This window comes from Vidua macroura, chromosome 1 (genome assembly GCF_024509145.1).
Source record: "Vidua macroura isolate BioBank_ID:100142 chromosome 1, ASM2450914v1, whole genome shotgun sequence".
NCBI classification, from domain to species: domain Eukaryota; kingdom Metazoa; phylum Chordata; class Aves; order Passeriformes; family Viduidae; genus Vidua; species Vidua macroura.
In genome coordinates, this window is record NC_071571.1 from 2,631,882 (window position 1) to 2,651,090 (window position 19,209).

At 44.0% G+C, this 19,209-nt stretch overlaps 1 protein-coding gene across 1 annotated transcript in view; it reads left to right on the forward strand.

Annotated features, from left to right (window-relative positions):
- The window catches only part of OBSCN (obscurin, cytoskeletal calmodulin and titin-interacting RhoGEF), a 168,714-nt gene that overhangs the window by 65,579 nt on the left and 83,926 nt on the right, over window positions 1-19,209 (forward strand). The window contains exons 42-54 of the mRNA XM_053972858.1: window positions 208-471; window positions 3,518-3,781; window positions 4,549-4,812; window positions 5,115-5,378; window positions 5,798-6,061; window positions 7,090-7,353; window positions 8,778-9,044; window positions 9,400-9,663; window positions 10,335-10,601; window positions 12,276-12,542; window positions 13,221-13,487; window positions 14,724-14,990; window positions 16,154-16,426. Of these exons, the coding sequence (XP_053828833.1) occupies window positions 208-471; window positions 3,518-3,781; window positions 4,549-4,812; window positions 5,115-5,378; window positions 5,798-6,061; window positions 7,090-7,353; window positions 8,778-9,044; window positions 9,400-9,663; window positions 10,335-10,601; window positions 12,276-12,542; window positions 13,221-13,487; window positions 14,724-14,990; window positions 16,154-16,426 (3,456 nt within the window). The remainder of the gene's footprint in view (window positions 1-207; window positions 472-3,517; window positions 3,782-4,548; window positions 4,813-5,114; window positions 5,379-5,797; window positions 6,062-7,089; window positions 7,354-8,777; window positions 9,045-9,399; window positions 9,664-10,334; window positions 10,602-12,275; window positions 12,543-13,220; window positions 13,488-14,723; window positions 14,991-16,153; window positions 16,427-19,209) is intronic.

Here is a 19,209-nt window from a genome sequence, read left to right on the forward strand (position 1 = left end):
ACCATAAAAAACCCTCTCTGACTTATGAATGAGGTGTTTTCCAGCTTTCCAAAGCCAGTCTCTTATGGTTCTCAGAGTGACCACAATCCTGAGGAGGGATTGGATTAGGAAAGGCTTTGCTTATCACTTGTGGTTGTCAGACCACGTGAAATGGTTACTTGAGCTGCTGCCATGGTCCCACATTCTGCTCCTTTTGACCCCCCCCAGCCCTGCCTGTGCGCTTCCAGAAGGAGATGAGGGATGAAGAAGCCACAGAAGGTGCAACAGCCACTCTGCAGTGCGAGCTGTCCAGGGCTGCCTCCGTGGAGTGGAGAAAGAAACACAAAGTGCTCAAAGCCAGTGAAAAATACACAATGAGGCAGGAGGGCAGCAGAGCCCAGCTGCTGATCCATGCCCTGGAGGTCAGGGATGCTGGGGAATACACCTGTGTGTGTGGAGAGGAGAAGACAACAGCAGCACTGACGGTGCACGGTAAAGAGCACAGAAATGGGACATTTTTGGGTGGTGTTTGTCCCTGCTCCTCTGCAATCCTCACTACTCACACACCACGAGCTCTTTCTCTAATCTTGCCATAATTAATTCTGTTCATAACAGACTTTCTTCTTTTTATTGTGGTTTTTGTCTAATTCTAACCACGATTGTAGTTCCATTGATTTTACTACATTTTTCCCTGTTTATCCTCCTTGCTCTTGTTGGTGCAGGGCTGTATTTCTTTGTAAAGGCTGAAGGATGTCACAGATTTGCTTTTTTTACCTGTTTTACTCACTTTTGACTTGAACATAGACACATGAAGCAGCAGAAACATTCATAGCTCTTTAAAAGAACAATTTTATTTCAAGTTGCATCAGGATTTGACAAGTAATTTTACATAATGAAAAGAAGACTTGGTTCAGTGTAATTTTCTTTATAACTCTGACCAAGAATAATGTTGATTTTTATTCAGGTACTCCAGAATACTCAGCATTAGAGTAGGAGAATATTTCAGAGTCCTCAGCCAAATTAATCTGCAAACTTCCCATGGAAGAGAAGGAAACTTTATTTTCACTATTAACACAGCACAGTCAGAAGTAGTTTCAGCCTCTTTCTCACCTGGAAATCCAGCAAGTCTGAATTCAGGGAGCTGATTTCTTTGATTTTCTGCCCATCTTTGCATTTTCCAATGCAACAAGGATTGCTTCAGTCTTGCACTTCCAATTTAACCATGAAAAATAGAATTGAAATGAACTTGTACAGGTCAGCCCATCCTTGAGCCCCAAGTCACCATCATTACTGCCAGAAAGTTCTTCTCTAGATCAACAAAACTGTTTCTTGAACTGGCTTAAGTAATTACTTCTTATAGAAGCAGAGAAATATTTGTACAAAATTTAAACCAAGAAGTAATGTGACACTCCAAGTTGCACATCTCAATTATGAGGAATTATTTGCATCAGGCTTGAACTTTTTGACTTGAATTTTCTCCACAAACTGTTGTAACCCCAAATCCCTCACTGCAGATCTGCTTCTTCTTGTATTTGTGTTACTGACTGTTCTTAAATATTTTCCATCTGCCCTTGCTGAATTGAAGCCATTGTGAACTGAAGCTATTTTATCACCACTCCTTCATACAAATCTTCTATATCTTAATCCAGTTTAAAGAAATGGTTTTACCCTTCCTCCTTTCCCACCTTGAGATCATCAAAATGAATGAAACTTTGCATTTCATTGTCCAAGTTGCTACAGAAAACGCTGAATAATCCTGAACTCAGACTAGTGAGAAACTCTGCTCGATTCATTCTTTCATTGTGAGTGTAAACCCCAGTTCAATATCCTGTAACTGTGCTTTTCAGATTAGTAGCACTTCCCTTCTGTAATTCCACCTATATCAAAGATAAAACTTTACTGAAATAATAATGTAGAACATATAATATGTCCTTCTGTCAAGGAAGCTTAATCTATACCAAAAAAAAAAAAAATTTACCCTGCTCCACTCCTTCATGAAGAGAAAAGCTCTTGGCAATTCTGGATTTTTCAAAGAATTAAATTGAGATGGCCATAATTCCTCTCTCTGCTCTCTCTCTCTTTATTTTTCTATGACAAGCATTATGAATGGGATTCAGCTTCAAGACTGCAGAGTACTCCCAAATTCCCATTTTTGCCAATGGAGATCTATCAAACTCAGACCAGGGGAATCAGGGAGACCTCCAGCTCATTTTAAAGCAGACATTTTCATTTGGAGCTCTATTGGCTCTACTGACTTTACACAAGTGATTTTTCTTTCTTTACTCTCTGGGATTTTAGAATCTCAGTTTACACAGCAAGAACTAAATGTGTATATTTCAATCTGAAATATATTTTTCATCTCTTAGTTTCTGTTTTTTTCTATGCTTGAGGAACATCAGCCACTCTCTTTAATTTCTTCAGTGTCACTGTCAGTGTCAGAAATTGGTTGTGCCTGCACCTTAAGAATTCCAGGACAAATTCCATCACACCAAGCTGCTTTGAAAATATATTTATTTATATATTCTCTAATACTTTTTTTTTAACTTTTCCAAGCCAGAATTTCTATTACTTCCTTAATTAAAACTAACATTTAGTAATAATGAAGACAAAGGAATTAAACACTTCAGCTTTCCCCATGTCCACTCATCATCAATTCACATTCCTGAAACAGAGGCAGACCAACATCTCCCCTGTTGTTTTCCTTCCTTCTAAACTATTTACATTAATGTCTGCACAGTTATCCTCCACATCCTTATTCTCAGTTATTTCTTTCTTGCTGGTCAGGTTCAGGAATTGGAGATCATCCTCTCAATTTCTTTTTTAGCTTTTTTAAATCCAAATGTCATTTCCACCCCATTCCAAAGACCTAGTGGATGTCATCCCATCCTATTGCTTCCACATATTGCCACGTTTCCATCCAGTCTTACACTCTGAATAATTCTGTTTGTTGTTCCCAAAGGGATGAGGTGTCAGGAAGCACCTGAATTTCCTGGGGTGAGGGAATTATGGCAGATTTCTGCAGTGGCTACATCATCCTTCTCTTTCCTTTTATTCTTTTTTATTTATTTTTTTTATTTTATTTTCCTTTTTATTCCTACCCAAGCACCTTCAGGATCTCTCTCTGATTCTACTCTTCAGTCTTATCTTAACTCTGGGCTAGGTCTGAAGGCATCCTTAAAATGTAAATTAAAAGGTTATGTTTTTTTTTCCTTTAGTTTTTTTTCTGATCATGGTGTAACCTGTTGTATTAATTTTCTAGGCTGGGTTATACTGAGAAAGTTGCAGTTTTGACCATACATGAAGTTTCCCTGTTTCTGCTGTTTATTTTCCATGCATCTCTAAACCAATCAGCAAATTCATTTAATATTTGCTGAAAGAAATTATGAGACCATTTTTTTTCTATAATACAAATCAGCATTTTCCTTCTGTGAGATGATTTTCATGTCAGCAAAAGGCAGGGATAGATATTGGTGAATATTGTTTATTTTGGTGGTCAAGAGCTGCTTGTCATGAAAACCTTTGCTGCTCTGTTTCTCAGCCCTTCCTGCTCTGTTCAAAGAAGAGTTAAGAGATGAGGAGGCCGAGGAGGGTGAAGCAGTCACTCTGCACTGTGAGCTGACCAAACCTGCCCCAGTGGAGTGGAAAAAGGGACACACAGCCCTCAAACCTAGCGAGAAATACAAAATGAGGCAGAAGGATGTCACTGCAGAGCTGGTGATCCACAGTCTGACCCAGAGTGATGCTGGGGATTACACCTGTGTGTGTGGGGAGGAGCAGTCCACAGCTTCCTTGGCAGTACATGGTAATGGCCAGCTCCATCTGGATGCCATCATTGTTGAGATTCTGGTTTGAATTATTTTTATCACCGTGGTCATTGTTATCTGTGCACAGTTCCTCTGAGTCTGACCTTGCGTGGCATGACCACGAGGATGAATTTTGTGACTTAGGAGTAAAGCTTTTCCCCAGTTCTGTGTACAAAGTGGTTTTAGGACGTCATTCCTGAAGTAGATGTGAGGTCAAGCCTGAAGACACTTCCCCACCTGATGCCTTGTGTAATCTGACCTAGAACAGAGATTAGACAGAGCTAAAGAATAAAGCAAGGATTTATTCAAAGGATCTCCTCCATGGATCCACCTTGGGCAGCACCAGAGCCCAGCCAGGGCTGCACCCAAGATCAACCAAAATGGTCCCAAAATGCACGAGCGCTCCCGGGGGCTCTCACTGGGATCAGCTCTGCTCCATTTGCACCTTGCAGTTCATTGTCCCATTCCAGCTTTAGCCCATGCACTCCCATCCTGCTTGTTTTTCTCTCTCCAGCCCACGCTGTTTGTGCTCCTGGGCCTGAGATTTGGATCATTTGTCCTTGGTGCCCAGCTGGAGCAGGAATTGTTTTGTCTCCCTGCTCTGTGCAGAGAGCTCACCATCCCCTGATGTGAAGCTCAGACCCACACACTAAAGCAGCAGAGAATCTGAAAATATAAAAGCTCAAACCTGAGGCATCACACCCATGCCCTCACCTGCAGGCTGTGTTTGCTGCTCCCTTTAACCCTGTTCCCATTGCCTCCTCAGTGCTGCCTGCAGGCATCCAGGAGAGCCTGAAGGACGAGGAGGTGACCGAGGGTCAAGCGGCCACTCTGAGGTGTGAGCTGACCAAAGCTGCCCCTGTGGAGTGGAGGAAGGGCAGCACTTTGCTCAAAGCCAATGACAAGTACAAAATGAGGCAGGAGGGCACGGTCAGGAAGCTGCTTATCCAGGATGTGGAATTGAAAGATGCTGGAGAGTACACGTGTGTGTGTGGAGAGCAGGAGACAACAGCGGCCTTGATAGTGCATGGTAAAAATAATATACACGTATTTGCATTATTGTGGATTTCTGTGCCAGCTCCTTGATATTGGTTGTGTGTTCAACTGTGGCTGAATTGTTTCTTTAAATCTGTAAACTCTCTGTGAGATCTGCTTGTATCCAGGCTGCTTTTCTCTTTCTGTCTTTTGGTTTGTCCAATGTCCCGGGAATTATGAGAAAAACACCCTGTTTCCACCCTAAAGTGTTCTCTGCTTCTGTACCACCCCACCCCTCCTGTCACCTGTGTGCCACATGTCATTTTTAATGTCCTCTGTGCATTTTGTGACCTTCAGCCCTGCCAGCCCTTTTCAAAGAAGACCTGAAGGACCTGCAAGCCACGGAAAGTCAAACAGCCACTCTGCGCTGTGAGCTGAGCAAGGCTGCAGCTGTGGCGTGGAAGAAAGGGAGCAAAATACTCAGGGCAAGTGAAAAGTACAGCATGAGGCAGGAGGGTGCCCTGGCAGAGCTGGAAATCCGTGACCTGGAGCTGCAGGATGCAGGAGATTACACCTGTGTGTGTGGGGAGCAGCAGAGCACAGCCTCTCTGACAGTGAAGGGTAAATGCAGATGATTGTCCATTTTCTGTTCCTCTGAAACCCCCATGAGGTGTCCAGCTGTTGTTAACTTGTGTCCAGGTCTTGTTCAGGTGTTTACTTTTTGTCTGGTGTTGCTGAAAAGGGAGCTGAGCTCAGGATTGCCTCTCCCTGCAGACACACTGCTGTGTTGTATTTAAGGGAATTGCACCCAGGAAATGTCAGACCAGATGAGGGGTTCTGTCCTGAGATAAATCCTTTGAATTCTACCTTAAATCTTGTCATCTCAGCACTTCTTGTCTTACTGCTGGATTCAGTTTTCCAGATCTTCATAGTGATAACCTCAACCTCCACCCCCTGATTTGGCCAGATTTGAACTTCAGCTGAGAATTCACAATTCACTCTTAGTTCAAATGCACTTTCTACTGGCTTTCCTTTCCCAGCCCTGCCAGTGCTTTTCAAGGAAGAGCTGAAGGATGAAGAAGCCAAAGAAGGAGCATCAGTGACTCTGAGATGTCAATTAACCAAAGGAGCTCCCGTGCAGTGGAAAATAGGGCCCAAAGTGCTCAAAGCAAGTGACAAACATCAAATGAGACAGTCTGGCACCACTGCAGAGCTGGTCATTTGTGACCTAGAAGTAAAAGATGCTGGAGATTACACCTGTGTGTGTGGTGACCAGAAGACAACAGCAACCTTAACAGTTCATGGTAAAAAAGAACTTATTAAAATTGATGACTATCTCTTGAGATAGACATAATTCTGAAATGTAGTAGTTTCTTCCCTGGGTCAGTAGTTTGTTTTTATCCTTTCCTCTTCCTTCATTCTATTTATAACTCATTTCTTCCTGAGAAAGAGTTGCTCATGGTGAATTTTTTGGTCATTATTAATTTGTCTTTTAAAAGGAGAAAATGAGACGTTTCCTTCTGTGCAAGTCTCCTCTTCTTGGATATTTGCATTTTCCAGCTCTGACCCCATAGGTCACTTGAGTCCACCAGAGTTTCTCCAAAACACCCAGCTATGGGCTGTGAGGTGCCTCTTCTCCAGGAACTGGAAAAGGAGCAGTGAGGGTTGGGGCAGCAGAAAGAGGAGGAAATTCTCTGGCCATGGTGGTTTTTTTTTGTGGTTTTTTTTTTTTTTTTTTTTTTTAAGGTTTCAGATTCTTTAAAGAAGTCAGACATGCAGAGTGAGATAAGTGTTATCATTCCAGAGCTTAATTCCCATAGGTTGTTTTGTCTTTGAGTTATGGCTTCCAAAATGAGGAGTAATAAGAATCTAAAATTCTTATTAGGTGTAATGACCCTTCAAACTTCAATTTGAAACTAGGAGCTGTTTTATTTGGATATCTGTCTGCTTTCATGTAGATGGGCTGTGACAGTTTAATAAAAACAAACCAGAAACTAACAACAGCAGCCTCCAAAAAATGACATTTTTTGTGGGTAAAATAGTTCTGTATCCAGCAGCATTATTTGTGAGTGCTGTTGATCTGAGGCCTGGGTCTTTTGGTTTTGCTCTGTCATTATAAATAGCAACAAAAACCCAGGGACATGATCTCTTAGGGTGACTGAAACCACATTACGCTCAAAGAAAGACACTTTCAGAGTTTCTGAACTTGGTTATGGCTTTGAATATCTGTATTAGGCTGAAAAAAAGGCCAGAGGGGAAATAATCTCAAAATAGGAATGAGGGTTTTAATTCTGGTTTTCTGCTGTCCCTTTGTCCGTGTTGCATCCTCCAGCTCTGCCACCACTCTTTAAGGAGGAGCTGAAGGACAAGGAAGCAGAAGAAGGTGGAGAAGTCTCCCTGCTCTGTGAGCTCTCCAAGGCTGCTCCGGTGGAGTGGCGGAAGGACCAGAGGATCCTCAAACCAAGTGGGAAATACAAAATGAGGCAGGAAGGGCTCAAGGCAGAGCTGGTGATCCATGAAATAGCTGAGGAGGATGCAGGAGCCTACAGCTGTGTGTGTGGAGAGCACCAGACTACAGCTGTCTTGACAGTACAGGGTAAAGCCATCCCTGACCTCCTCTTTCCTGACTGGAAACCTCTGTCCTCTACTCCAAGCTGTTCAATTTTCCACATCTGTCTCTTCATCCTTATTAACTGAACTTCCATTAAGTTGAAAATGTTCCCTGCCCCTCTTCACCTGCAGGCTGTGGAAACTGGAAAATACCTGTCTGCATTTCTCTGTGCCATCCTTCCGCCTTTTCCTTTCCTTAAACGCAAGCCTGCTCTCCTTCCTTCTTTCCCTTCTGCCATTCCTTTCCTGCCATGTAACCCCATTGTTCTTTGGTCTTTCCTTTCCTGCATTTACTCTCTAAACCACAAATCTGTTTATTCTTTGCCATTCCTTTCTGGAATTCTCAATACCAACCATTTTAATAGAGGGAATAAGGAGTATCCAGAATTAGGCTCTGTCATAATGTTATCATTTCCTCTGCACTAAGTTATGCCCATTTTGGGTTTTGTGCCCATAATCTCGATGTCCAAAGATAGATTTCCATTCGGAGACTAATTTTTCTAAGGAAAGAATGAATTCTTTCTGTGACCTCCTTCTGGTCTTCCTTTGTTGGAAGAACAATTTGCTGGAGAAACAAGGCTGGTGTTTCAGCTTAACACTGCTGGAATGGGAAATGTGCCAGATCAGGGCTAAGCCTCTTTTCTAGCCTGGATATTTTAACTAAGTCTCTAACACTGGACACTAATTTTGGGATCTGAGATATCCAACCTTGTTAAACAGATGAAATATCCCATTATCCCACCTGGTTAATAGAGGGACACAAATGAAGGTCACCACATTTATTTCAAGGATGCAAGTTGCAATGGGTACAAGAATTATGTTAAATGGGAAAAATGTGTTCTGAGACAAGAACCCAGGCTGGAATTCAGCAGCTGGAGATCTGATTTGGGGCCAAGAAGAATCTGTGAGTCCCGGATGCTCCTCTCCAAGGATATCTCAAGGAAGAAGGAGTGAGGATGAGTAAGGAGCTGTCAACAGGCAGAGCACAGCAGGGCAGCTCTGTGAGTAGGAAAAGAGAGTGCAAAGCCATGAAGTTTGTGGAAGACACCAGTACATGTGAATTGAGGAGCTCAGAGCTGGTGTTGTGCTTTCTTTATGAGGAGGAACCTGGTAGAAAGCAGGTGTAAATCTGTTGAGGACTGTGCAGTTTTGCTGTAGGAAGCCAGGGTAAATCCAAAAGGATTAGGATGTCTGTTCTCACGAGGATATTTTCATTTCTCTTTCCTCTCTTTGTCGCTGATGCTCACCTGCCTTTGACAACTTTCCTCTGTCACAACCTTCACAACTTTCCCCTGTCACTTCCTCACCCCTCCCTGGAGACACCCTCAATTTTTAACACATTTTATCCTTCATCCTTCTCCACCTTGGAGACACCTTCAGTTTGTAACACATTTTACCTGCATCCTTCAGCTGTGCCTCCGTTTTTCCAAGAAGAAATGACGAGCCAGGAAGGGGCAGAAGGTGGAACAGCCACTTTGCACTGTGAGCTGAGCAAGGCCCCTGCCCGTGTGCAGTGGAGGAAGGGCCAGCACATCCTCACCTCGGGCACCAAGTACAGCATGAGGCAGCAGGGACGTGCCGTGGAGCTGGTGGTCCATGACTTGGACCTGAGTGACAGTGGGGATTATTCCTGTGTGTGTGGAGACAAGACCAGCACAGCTGCCTTAACAGTTCATGGTAATGTAATCCTTGGGGTGAACGTCTTCCAAAGCTGCCCAAATCTCTATGGTCTGTTCCTGTCCCTTTCTGTTTGCTTGGGCTTTTGGTTCCTTTGGACTCTCTGTGCTTCCTCCTTTTGTAGAACTGGGAAAAAACATTCCCTGCTGGTGTTTGTCCCCCTCAGCTCTGCTGGTTCATCTCACTTTCCTTGCCTTGATCCAGTGTCTAGGGATGGTGGGGAAGTTTTCCCATTCTGTTCCACTGACCTGGACCAGGGCTTGGTATTGCTCCATGAAACCTCTCCCCCAGGACCTCACCAAGCTGCGTTTTAAGGAACATTCACCCTCTCTGTGGTAACTCTTTTACTCCTCAGTGCTGCCTCCAGAATTCAAGAGAGAGCTGAGAGACCTGGAAGTTGTGGAAAATGGCACAGCTGCTCTGCAATGTGAGCTGACAAAACCTGCTGAGGTGGAGTGGAAGAAAGAGCAGGAGGTGCTCAAAGAGAGCAGAAAATACCAAATGAGTCAGGATGGTGCTGTTGCAAAGCTGATTATCCATGAGCTGGAGGAGGAGGATGCTGGAGTTTACACCTGTGTGTGTGGAGATCAGCAGACAACTGCCACGCTGACAGTCAACGGTAAAAAGCTAAAGGGAAAAGGCTGCAATATTTTCTGAAAACAAAAATAGCAACTGTGGTTTAGTGTTGCTTAAGGAAAAGGTTGTAAATCATGAGGTGTGCAGAATAGCCTGGTCTATGCAGCTCATGGAGTGGATGGGCAGAAAATGGGAATTACAATGCAGAACTAAATGCGTTTTTTCTGTATTTTGCTGTCAGAATAATCAGAATCTCTCCTGTGAATGGCCTGTCTTAAGAGACAATCTGGACCCTTAAAATTCCCTGCCTTAAGAGGGAGTATGAACTCTTGCAAGTCTCTGTATTAGGAGGGAATCTGAACTCTGAAAATTCCCTGCTGATCTTCAGAACACTTCTTCAGTGACCAGGGCAGCACGCTGGCTGCTTTTACAGCAGGAAAACTATGATTCCATTTTTAGATCATAGATTAGGTTCTATACATTTCATGGCAAATGTAACTTCTTGATGTCCATTTCTTCTTGCTCTGCAGATATTCCTATTCTCTGGGGAAATAGCTTCATAGTTTGAATTAGAGCATTGAGGTTTAGAGACATCTGGGAAAAAACAAACAAACAAACAAAAAAAAAACCTCTTTTGGTGCTTTCATTTTCCCACTACTTCCTTTTTCCCAAGCCCCAGCTGCAGCAGGTCCAAGTCATATTTCTATTTTATAGCCCTACCAGCCCTTTTTAAACAAGAGCTGCAGGACACTGAGGCAGAAGAAAGCGGCACGGTGACCCTGAGGTGTGAGCTCACCAAACCCAAGGCTCCAGTGGAGTGGAGGAAAGGGGATGTCACTCTCTACCCTGGTCTGAAATACGAGATGAGGCAGCAGGGCTGTGCTGCTGAATTGGTCATTTCTGACCTGGAACTGGACGATTCAGGAATTTACACCTGCGACTCCGGACACCAGCGGACAACAGCAGTGCTGGCCGTGCATGGTAGGCAGTGGTGACCTCTCAGGGTCTGCTCTGTTGGGATGACCCCAAGATTGTAAAAGTCCTCATTTCCCAGCCGGTGCAGCCAAAGGAGGAGTCTGAAATGTGTAGGATCAGCTTCTCAAGGTTGTTTATTTTTCCTTATCTATAACATTCTTTCTCTGACCTGCCGAGCTCTGGCTAGCAAGGAGGCCACGGCATTCTGCCTGTCACCTCGGGTGGCGTTTCCATTTTATACTAGAAATTACGTGTACTATGTTTACAATAATGTGCCAATATCTGTCATCTATGTTGGAGAGTGTGTCTCTACCTTAAACCAATAGAGAAGTGTCACCATCACACCAAGACATGGAGGGCAAGAAGAAGGAGAAAGAAGGTCAGGAGATGCCCAAATCCCTCCATCTTGTCCCCCTGAACCCCATTCTAAAAACCTACAAAATTCTACTTTTTCACCCTGTGTTAATTCAACTACCACACTACTCAAACCCCTGTGGCTTGTAATTCCTCACACAAAGTTGGCAGCTTTTTCCACAGGCTAAAATCGAATCCACAGGTGCTTTTGACTTCATGCCAAGGTCTCCAAGCCCCCTGCCAGGGTCTTGAGACAGCCAGGGCAGCCAGAGGGATGTCCTGGACTCTGACAGTGACCCTTGGCTCAGCAGGAGTGGAGTGAAAGGAGCTTTTCCTGGTGTTCCCTGCAGCCATTGATTTGTTTCGTTGCTGGTCCATGCCAGAATAAATGTTCTTCTTGGGCATGGCACACAGCAAAGCAGAAAGGTTCTTCTTGCAGTATCTGGAGTGATTAGTGACCATTAAAGCAACTGAATCACAGAATAGTTTGGGTTGGAAGGGACCTTAAAGATCATCCATTTCCATCCCTCTGCCACGGGCAGGGACACCTTCCACTAGACCAGGTTTTTCAGAGCCCCAGCCAACCTGGCTTTGAAGGTTGTCATGATGTAAAAATATGCTGAACCCTGCTGCCCTGAGTGCAGGGAGTGTGGCTGGGTATGGGAATGGGATAAGGGATGCCTAATTGGATGTAATGCCTGCCTGGGATGGTAAGAGAGGCACCAATCAGGGGATAAGGGATTTCTATATATGAATGTGCTGTATTGTTACTGGAGGCTTTGAGCTTCAGGTGCAAATGCTGTCTGCAGACAACTTGAAACCACACCTCTGTTTCAGCCTTAACTGAAATCTGGATTTCCCCTCCCATTTATCTCTTCACTGTGATCTCTTACCAAGAGATCAATACTAACTTGATCTTTTATACATTGATAGAAGCCTTATTTGGGGCAGAAACTCTCTTTAATATTGTAAACTCACAGACCTCTATTAAGGGACAGGGATCTGTCCCTGTAAGAGAGGCCATTCCCAGTGATCTTTGCCTAAAGCATCCATAGCTGTCATGGAAACTCTTCCATAGGAAAGTCTGAATCCTTCAGACACCAAACCAGGCCATTCTGATGACCGCTAAGACCAGATCTTTCCTAGCTTTGCCTGTCTTCAGCTCTTGGTTCCTTTAGTGGTTCAAGAAAGATTCTGCCAAGACAGAGAGCTGCATCCCCAGGATTATGGAATCATTAGAATAAGCCATACCTGAAGGATGATTGTAGGAGTGGATCCTTCTTGCACTAAAACACTCTTGAAACGTTTTCCTCTCAAATTTTACAGCACTGCCCATCACGTTTAAGCAACCTTTACAAAATAAGGAATTTGAGGAAGGAAGCACAGCCACGTTCTGCTGTGAGCTGTCGAAAGCTGGTGCTGCAGTGGAATGGAGGAAAGGAGGCGTGGGGCTGCAGCCCAGCCAGAAATATGAAATGAGGCAGAGGGGATGCCTGGTAGAGCTCTTGATACACAATCTCAGATTAGAAGACACAGGAGAATACAGCTGTGACACGGGGGATCAGGAAACCAGGGCAGCTCTGAATGTGAAAGGTACGTGGTGCGAGCTGACTCCTCAAGGAATAGGTTCCTCCAACAGGCAAAACAACCATTTCAATATGAATATTTTTAAGTGCATTATTCTTATTCTCTATTAATATTTTCTTTTTCATCTGATATGTTAAGATTTTCTTATTTTTAATAAGGAGAGGATGATGCTTTGTTCTTCCAGTGCTGTGTTTGAGTTTTGGGCTCTAATAGGAAATACTTTTAAGCTTTGTGCTTGAGGAGAACTTAAAGAAAAAAGCAATGATTTAACATAACATCTGGACATTTTGCAGGATGTGTTGTTTGAATATTTAAAAAGAATATTTTCTTTCAAATACTCTAAGAAGACAGGCGATTACATCCCTGACCTCTCAAGGCTGTCCACGGAGTTTTGAAGTTCTTTGCTCTTGAGATCATTGTTAGATCAACTCAGGGATAAAATCATTCAATGAATTCACCACTGGGAAGAATTTGAGTGAAGGAACAAAGGAAATAAATGTTATGGGTGCAGATGGCTTCTTCTGATGCAGCAAGATCTCCCAGTTGTGCCAGGAAATTTAGAAAACATGGATCCTACCTAGGAATATCACAGTGAAAAGCAGAGTATCTTGTTCTCCGAGAGTCAGTCTGTGTCAACCAGGCTTCATGAAAAGATCCTGTTGATCCTTTTCTTTTCTCTTTTAGCTCTGCCAGTTCTTTTCCAAAAGCAGCTCAAAGATGAGGAAGCAGAAGAAGGAGCCGTGGTGAAATTCCAGTGTGAGCTGACAAAGGATAACGCAGCCGTGGAGTGGAGGAAAGGCACCATGGAGCTCTTCCCGTGTGCCAAATATCAAATTAAATTAAGTGGGCGCAGAGCTGAGCTTGTGATCCATAATGTAGAGCCAGAGGATGCCTCTGATTACACTTGTGACACGGGAGACCAGCAGAGCACTGCAGTCCTCAGAGTGAATGGTTAGCATTGCACCCACTGGGCTGGAGGAGAAGAGGCGCTGGTGGAACTGTGTGAAAGGGGTTATTTAATCCAAAAGTTAAGATAACAAGGAAAAGAGCTGCCCAGTCGTAAAGCAGAGTACAGAGAAGTGGATCTGGTGGGACAGGGTTCCTGCTTAAGCCTGTAAAGCACAGAGTGCAGTGCACTGACCCCTTCCTCTGATATGATAAAAGCAAGGAATTCTGCGCCATGGGGATTTTGAAACACTAGCAAAACTTGTTTTGGCACTTTGCAATTTTCCTGGCTCACTTGAATCAATAGCAAAGTGGCACATCATTTAAAAAAAGCACTTTGAGGTTGCTATTTTTAATCTCCCCGTGAAGATCCCGAGAATGCTGGGTTTAACCTACCCAGGAATAATGTCTGTGATTGATCACAGAATCACAGAACGGGTCACAGGTCCAACCTCCCTGCTCAAACAGGGCCATCCCAGCACCATCTAGGAAATGTTTATGATTGTCTCAAAGTTGGGTGGAATTTGTGGCTTTGATCTAAGCTATAACCTTTCAAACAATATATTTTTGCTGACTCTGACTCAGAAAGCAGCCACAGGGTCAACTATGGGTGAAAGAGCCCAGTGATTGCTTTACCTGTCTCACAGTAGTGTTTTTACTGGAACCACAGGCACTGAGATTCCTGTTTTTCCAACTGCTCACACACCCCCCATGGATATCCCCTTGTTTCCATCAGTGACAAGCTGTTTTCTGAGCTGTTCCATGATCTACTTGAATAAATGTCCATTTGTGCATCATCTGGAAGGACTCACCGATGATGATCTGGGTCTTGAAAAGACAGCTGAGAAACCAGAAATTAGTTTAAAGCTTTACATTATTTAGCTGTTGAAAACCAGGGGTATTTCTGTAAAAGTCAAAAGATTTACACTGGTTTAGATAGAAAGTGCCAGGTTTTGCTTAGTCAAAACCTTTGTGTGTTGGAGTTTCCAAAATGCTGAGTAGATGCATAAAAGGTGTGATGTGGATGTCCTGGACTTTATAGGATACTTGGGGAACTTTCTGATCCTCTGGATATACACAATATAAGTCTGTTTATTGGAAAAAAAAAAAAGGTTTTATTATCATATCACCACTAATGCAAAGTTGTACTGCAGCACCAGAGCCCGGGTGCCTTGTGCCTGACTTGTGCAGACCTGGCATTCAAGCAAAGAGCTTATGTATTATTTATTTCTCATTTCACAGCCATCAAACCCCAGCTGAAGCAGCAGCTGAGGAACGAGGAAGTGGAAGTGGGAGGAACAGCCAGGCTGCGCTGCGAGGTTTCCATCAGCAAAGCAGAAGTGGAGTGGAGGAAGGATGGAGTCCTGCTGCACTCCAGCTCCAAGTATGAAATGTGGCAGGATGGGACCCTCCGGGAGCTCCGTGTTCACCACCTGGAGCCTGGGGATGCTGGGGAATATTCCTGCAAGGCTGGAGACCAGACGAGCTCTGCCAAACTCACCGTGAAAGGCAAGACCTGTTTATTGGAACAAGATTTCACAACATGGTTGAGTTATATGCAGACACATAAAATGAGTTATTGTGATCAACACGGAGCATAGGAAGGGCATAATAAAAAAAAATCTTGTGGTCAGTGGATGCACCAAAGCAAAGACTGACTTGGTGGACAGGAGAGGATAAGGCAGCTGCAATCTGTGACTCATGGCTTGGAATATTTGCCTGGCATCATGTGCAAGGGACTGAACAGATGGTCCAGCCCCAGCTTCCAGTCACATGGCAGCTGCATCTGGCCTTTATATCATTGCAGAGCTTAGGTTGGACCACTGGTGTGGAACAAACACCCCCAGCATCTCCATGGGCTACCCCACGTCGTAGATCTCCTGCACATCACACCCAGCTGCACCATTTCTCGTGCAGATGGTGACCTCAGTTGTAGGAATATCTGCTGTGCTTGCTCAGAGGGAGACTGGGCTGCTTTTTGAATGGTTTGACCTGATGGCTTTAGAGGTCTTTTCCAGCCTCAGTGATTTTATGATTCCTTTGGTATTCCCCAGTGGGTTTGGGGTATTTACAGCTTCTGCCTGCTGGGGGCTGTCCGTATGATCCTTGCACAGGTGCCCAGCTGTCCTAGAAGCAGGACTCAGGCAAACTGCAGTGCAGAAGCCCTGTGCTCACACTAACCCAGTGAGTCCTGCTGGGAGGACAAAGCCAGCCAGGGCCTCAGCCACTTTGGAGCATCAGCGTGGAGTAAATGCAAGTCTGTTCACAGAAATGCAATAGAGAGGTCAGGCTTTAATGTTATCCTGTGAAGATGGCTGAGTGTAAATGGAACAAATTTCAAAATCCTGATTTTGGCACCAGCATTCATGCCTGTTCACCCAATTTAAAAAAAACCAATATGCAATGTGTCTCTTAGCAAGGACAAGTGGAAAAGCCACTAACCAAAAGCCATTTGTCCTGTTGCCAAGTACATTAAAAGCAGAGTTTGAACTGGGGTTTGAGAGGCTCTGCTGTCTCCACCCTTGAAGGAAAAGGTGCTGAGCAACCTGGGCCTGCTTTGAGCAGTGGTTGGAGCAGGTGACTCCCAGAAGCCCAGTGCAACCTGGGTTATTCATGGTTCCATGATTTGATCCGTGTTTTCCCTTTCATTTCCCGTTTCTGCCTCCTTGCAGAGCCTGACGTGACCATCGTGAGCGGCCTCAAGGACACGGTGGTGGCCGAAGGGGACGATGTCACCTTTCGGTGCCAGGTTTCCCACGAGAACGCCAGGGACGTGGAATGGAAGCTGCAGGATGTGGCTCTGCAGAACAACGAAATGAACGAGATCTCGGTGGAAAAGGGCAGGATCCACACCCTGACCCTGAGGAAGGTGACAGAGCAGGACATTGGCACCGTCACGTTCCGCGTGGGACCCCACACGTCGACAGCAGAGCTCACGGTGAAAGGTGAGGGCTCCCTGTGCTGTGGAACAGGGTCAGTGGGAACAAGGGGTGCTTTGCTTATGCTGGCAGCAAATTCAAGGCCAAAATTCACCCCTCGTGTCTTGGGGGTGCTTGTGCTTCAAAGCATCCGTGGCTGCAATCACCATGGATGAACAGGGGACATTTCACCATCTTCCCGAAGCTCACTGATTCCTGGAGAAATTACTAGCTTGGCTTCGCTACTTGGATGGGTAGACCTGGAATTTTCATTGCTTCCACCACCCCTTTTAGAATTCTAGAATAATTTGGGTTTGGAGGGACTTTTAAAAGCCATCTGGTCCAATCCCTCTACGTCTTCAACCAGATCAGGTTGCTCTGATCTGGTTCTTTCTTTCCTTTCTTCCTTTCTTTCCTTTCTTTTCTTTTCTTTTCTTTTCTTTTCTTTTCTTTTCTTTTCTTTTCTTTTCTTTTCTTTTCTTTTCTTTTCTTTTCTTTTCTTTTCTTTTCTTTTCTTTTCTTTTCTTTTCTTTTCTTTTCTTTTCTTTTCTTTTCTTTTCTTTTCTTTTCTTTTCTTTTCTTTTCTTTTCTTTTCTTTTCTTTTCTTTTCTTTTCTTTTCTTTTCTTTTCTTTTCTTTTCTTTTCTTTTCTTTTCTTTCTTCATTATTTTGGTTAAATTCTCCATCCAAAATCCTTCTCTCTTAGAAGCTTCTTTTAACTCCTCAGTAAATAACACAGAAGTCAGAGGATTTTTTTAATACTCAACCCTTCAGCTGTAGCTTTAACACCAAGACAGAGGAGCCTGAAAAACAAAGCACAGCAAACAAACACTTTGCTTTGTTTGTAATTTCAGTGCCACCTCCAGTCTTTAAGGAGAAACTGCAGAGCAGGGAAGTGCAGGAGGAGGACACAGCTGTCCCCTGCTGCCAGCTCTCCCAGCCCTGTGCTGATGTGAAATGGAAAAAGGGCCCTCCGGTGATCTCCCCAAGCTCCAAGTATGAAATCAGGCAGGAGGGAAGAGTCCATACTTGAAAGATTTATCATTAAAAACCAGAAGGCTCTGGCAAATACACCTGTGACAACAGAAAAGAACAAACAACAGCCACTTTGACTGTTAAAGATGGGGTGTGTTGGGTTTTTTTTAAGATAAGAAACTTGCCCCACTCCCTTAGGCTCTGCCAAGAGAATTTTTTTTTTCTACTGTCCTTGACTTCAGATGTGCTGTGCTGTCAAAAGCAGCTGAGTGCTTTTGCTTTTGGAAGTCCTGTGGTGTCTTAAGCAAAGAAAATGCAGGGACCCAAGTGTGGGAATTACTCCCACACTTTGAGACCCTATGGCCTCTCTCTGGTCACTCAGACAACCAGGGCTGGAGCTAAAATTAAGATAGGACTATTTTTGGTGCTTAATCATCCTCTGAGCTGTAGTTCTGCCTGGAAAAAGTGGTGATCCAGGTGAATTTCTTCAAACTTGGACACAACTCCAGCTAATGAGCAAGGCATCTAAATGCTTCTAGTGCCAAAGGTCTTTAAAATAGATGTGATGTGACAATATGTCTGGTTTTTTTCAAATCTGATTTAATACAAATACAATATCAAGGTGACTTTTTCTGAGACACATGATCAGGAAAAACAAAGATCAGCCAGGATATTGTTATATCCCAACTTTTGAAATATCCCTGGGGGCTCTCCCATGAAGGGCATGCACTGCCTGCAGTCACACTGACTCCACAACTCAGGGACACCAGAATATTGGTGCTGCAAGCAGGTCCTCTGATGGCAAATTTGTGTCTCTCTGTGTAGTCTCAGCCACTCCAGGACTCCTTGAAAAAAATTCCAAACCCAGGAAGCTGAGGAAGCTTGTGCAGTCATACTGTAAATACCAATCCAGCCAATTGGCTGAAAAAGAAAAAACAAATATCTATATCTGTATATATATATATATAGATATCAATACTAGTAAGTGTGGAGCCACTGTGGTTCTTCCAGGGAACTGGGCTTGAGGAGCTAAAGTTCTACATGTGGCACTTCATAAATCCACCCACCAAAACTCCACCTTGACCCACCGGTGATACCATTTGCACAGAGACTGCCAGGGTTCCTTTCTCTGCTGGTCCAGTTTTCAAATAAGAAATATTATAGAAAGATGTTTCTCCATGCTCTGTCTCAAATACACAAGAACTTGGATACCAGGAGCAGGCTTTTGAGGTCAGGTTTTGGTACCCATTTGGAGACAGATGCACTGAGATGCTCAAAACTCTGTGTCCATGACTATTCCTGTGCAAGGAGGAGCATAATCCTTGAGGTGCTCAGTGTATGAGCACTGTGTGCAGTGTCCAGTGATTCTTCAGGAGTGCAGAGTGCTTAGAGCTCCTGGAAATCCAGCGCTGTCAGACAATACCCTTTTCCTGACCCAGAGATAGGGCAGCTGAGAGGTGTTTTAAAAACTTTCATTCCATTTTCAGTCTCATGAGAAGGGTGAGACAATACAGATGTTATAATTCATTCCATCACAATCAGAAGCCAACTATTTCCTAATGACAATACACTGTAAATGTTTCTTGGCCTATCAGCTTTAGCCACACCATGCTGAAAATGCCTTAAAGCCAATCATCTGAAATTACCCCTCGTGGGTCCTACTGCAGTGCATCTTTCACAGTTCTATTTCTCCAGAGTATCTGGTCTTATTTGCAAGGCCATCCTCTGAAACTTGTTTCCAGCTCCATTTCTCTCTCAGCAATGTCTGTCCTATTCCATGGCATTTCTAAGTCAGCATTTCTTGTCTCAAGGTTCGCACACAGATGCACACACTGT